The 1,157-nt window shown below is 36.4% G+C and overlaps 1 protein-coding gene across 1 annotated transcript; it reads left to right on the forward strand.

The window, feature by feature from the left end:
- Positions 1 to 6: 6 nt before the first annotated feature.
- Positions 7 to 906, forward strand: LOC105460247 (beta-galactosidase-like; the record flags this gene model as incomplete). Its single annotated transcript, XM_011706679.1, has 3 exons — positions 7 to 31; positions 171 to 292; positions 502 to 906. A coding segment is annotated over exon 3 (387 nt), but the record flags the coding sequence as incomplete, so codon positions are not given.
- Between the last annotated feature and the right edge of the window lie 251 nt (positions 907 to 1,157).

A 1,157-nucleotide genomic window follows, 5' to 3' on the forward strand; every position in this document is an offset into this window, starting at 1 on the left:
TACGGGGGTACAAACTTTGGTTTCACTTCTGGTTAGTAAACTTTTTGTTAATTCAGCACCTTAGCAGTAAGTAAAATTATATCCTCGTAAAAATATAATATTTGAGGCGATTAATTGATTAATTATATCGGCAAATGTATTTTGTTTAATCACGTAATCATCATCGATAGGAGCTAACGATTGGCTAGGTGTATACAACCCACTATTAACTTCGTACGATTACGATGCTCCTTTGACCGAAGCTGGAGATCCGACAGATAAATACTTTGCTATAAGGGATGTCATTGGTGACGTACGTTTGTGATCTTTTTCTTTTTGTGACATACATACGTACATTTTTCGTTTGATATTTCATGTTTTACAAAAAGATCGATTACATCTTTTCGGCTGCAATCGCGTTGCCCCAAACGGAATTAAAATAATAAATATATATATCTATTCTCATATATCTTATATCTAACGTGAAATGTCATTTCACATGGACGCAATTTGAAATTACAGTATCTGCCGTTGCCAAATATGTCCCTCCCAACTGCATCTCCAAAAGGTAATTACGGTTCAGTATTATTGAAACCGGTACTGAAATTGCTCGACCGTCCTTCTCCATTCGTGGTGATCCAAAAAACTAGCGATCAACCTAAAACCTTTGAGGCTCTTTCGGTCAACCAAGGATTTGTCCTTTACGAGACGAACTTGCCGCCTGCTATCTCAGATCCTGCAGCTATACTGCGAGCAATGACAAAGGACAGGGCGCTGATTTACGTGGATAATCGACTATGCGGCACTCTGAGTCGTATTGATAAGATATATACTATACCATTAGAGCGCCCTTACGGCCGTCGCTTGAGCCTGTTGGTGGAGAATCAAGGACGTTTGAATATCGGCAATAATATTCACGAGTTCAAGGTATCAAAGGAATATAGAATTATATATTAATATAGAATAACGCGTAACTGTTGTAGAGAGGTTTGAATCAAAGTTTTTTGACGTCGAATTGAATCAAATCGAATGGAAAAACTTTTATTTAACAACATAATTACTGTTAGATTGAATATTTTAATATCAAAGATAATAAAATAAGAGTTTTATGTAAGAAGAGTAATAATAACACCGGCACACACAAAAAAAAAGTGGTTTGTGCATTTGACCGGACCCAT

This window comes from Wasmannia auropunctata, unplaced genomic scaffold (genome assembly GCF_000956235.1).
Source record: "Wasmannia auropunctata unplaced genomic scaffold, wasmannia.A_1.0 LD325751.1, whole genome shotgun sequence".
NCBI lineage: Eukaryota > Metazoa > Arthropoda > Insecta > Hymenoptera > Formicidae > Wasmannia > Wasmannia auropunctata.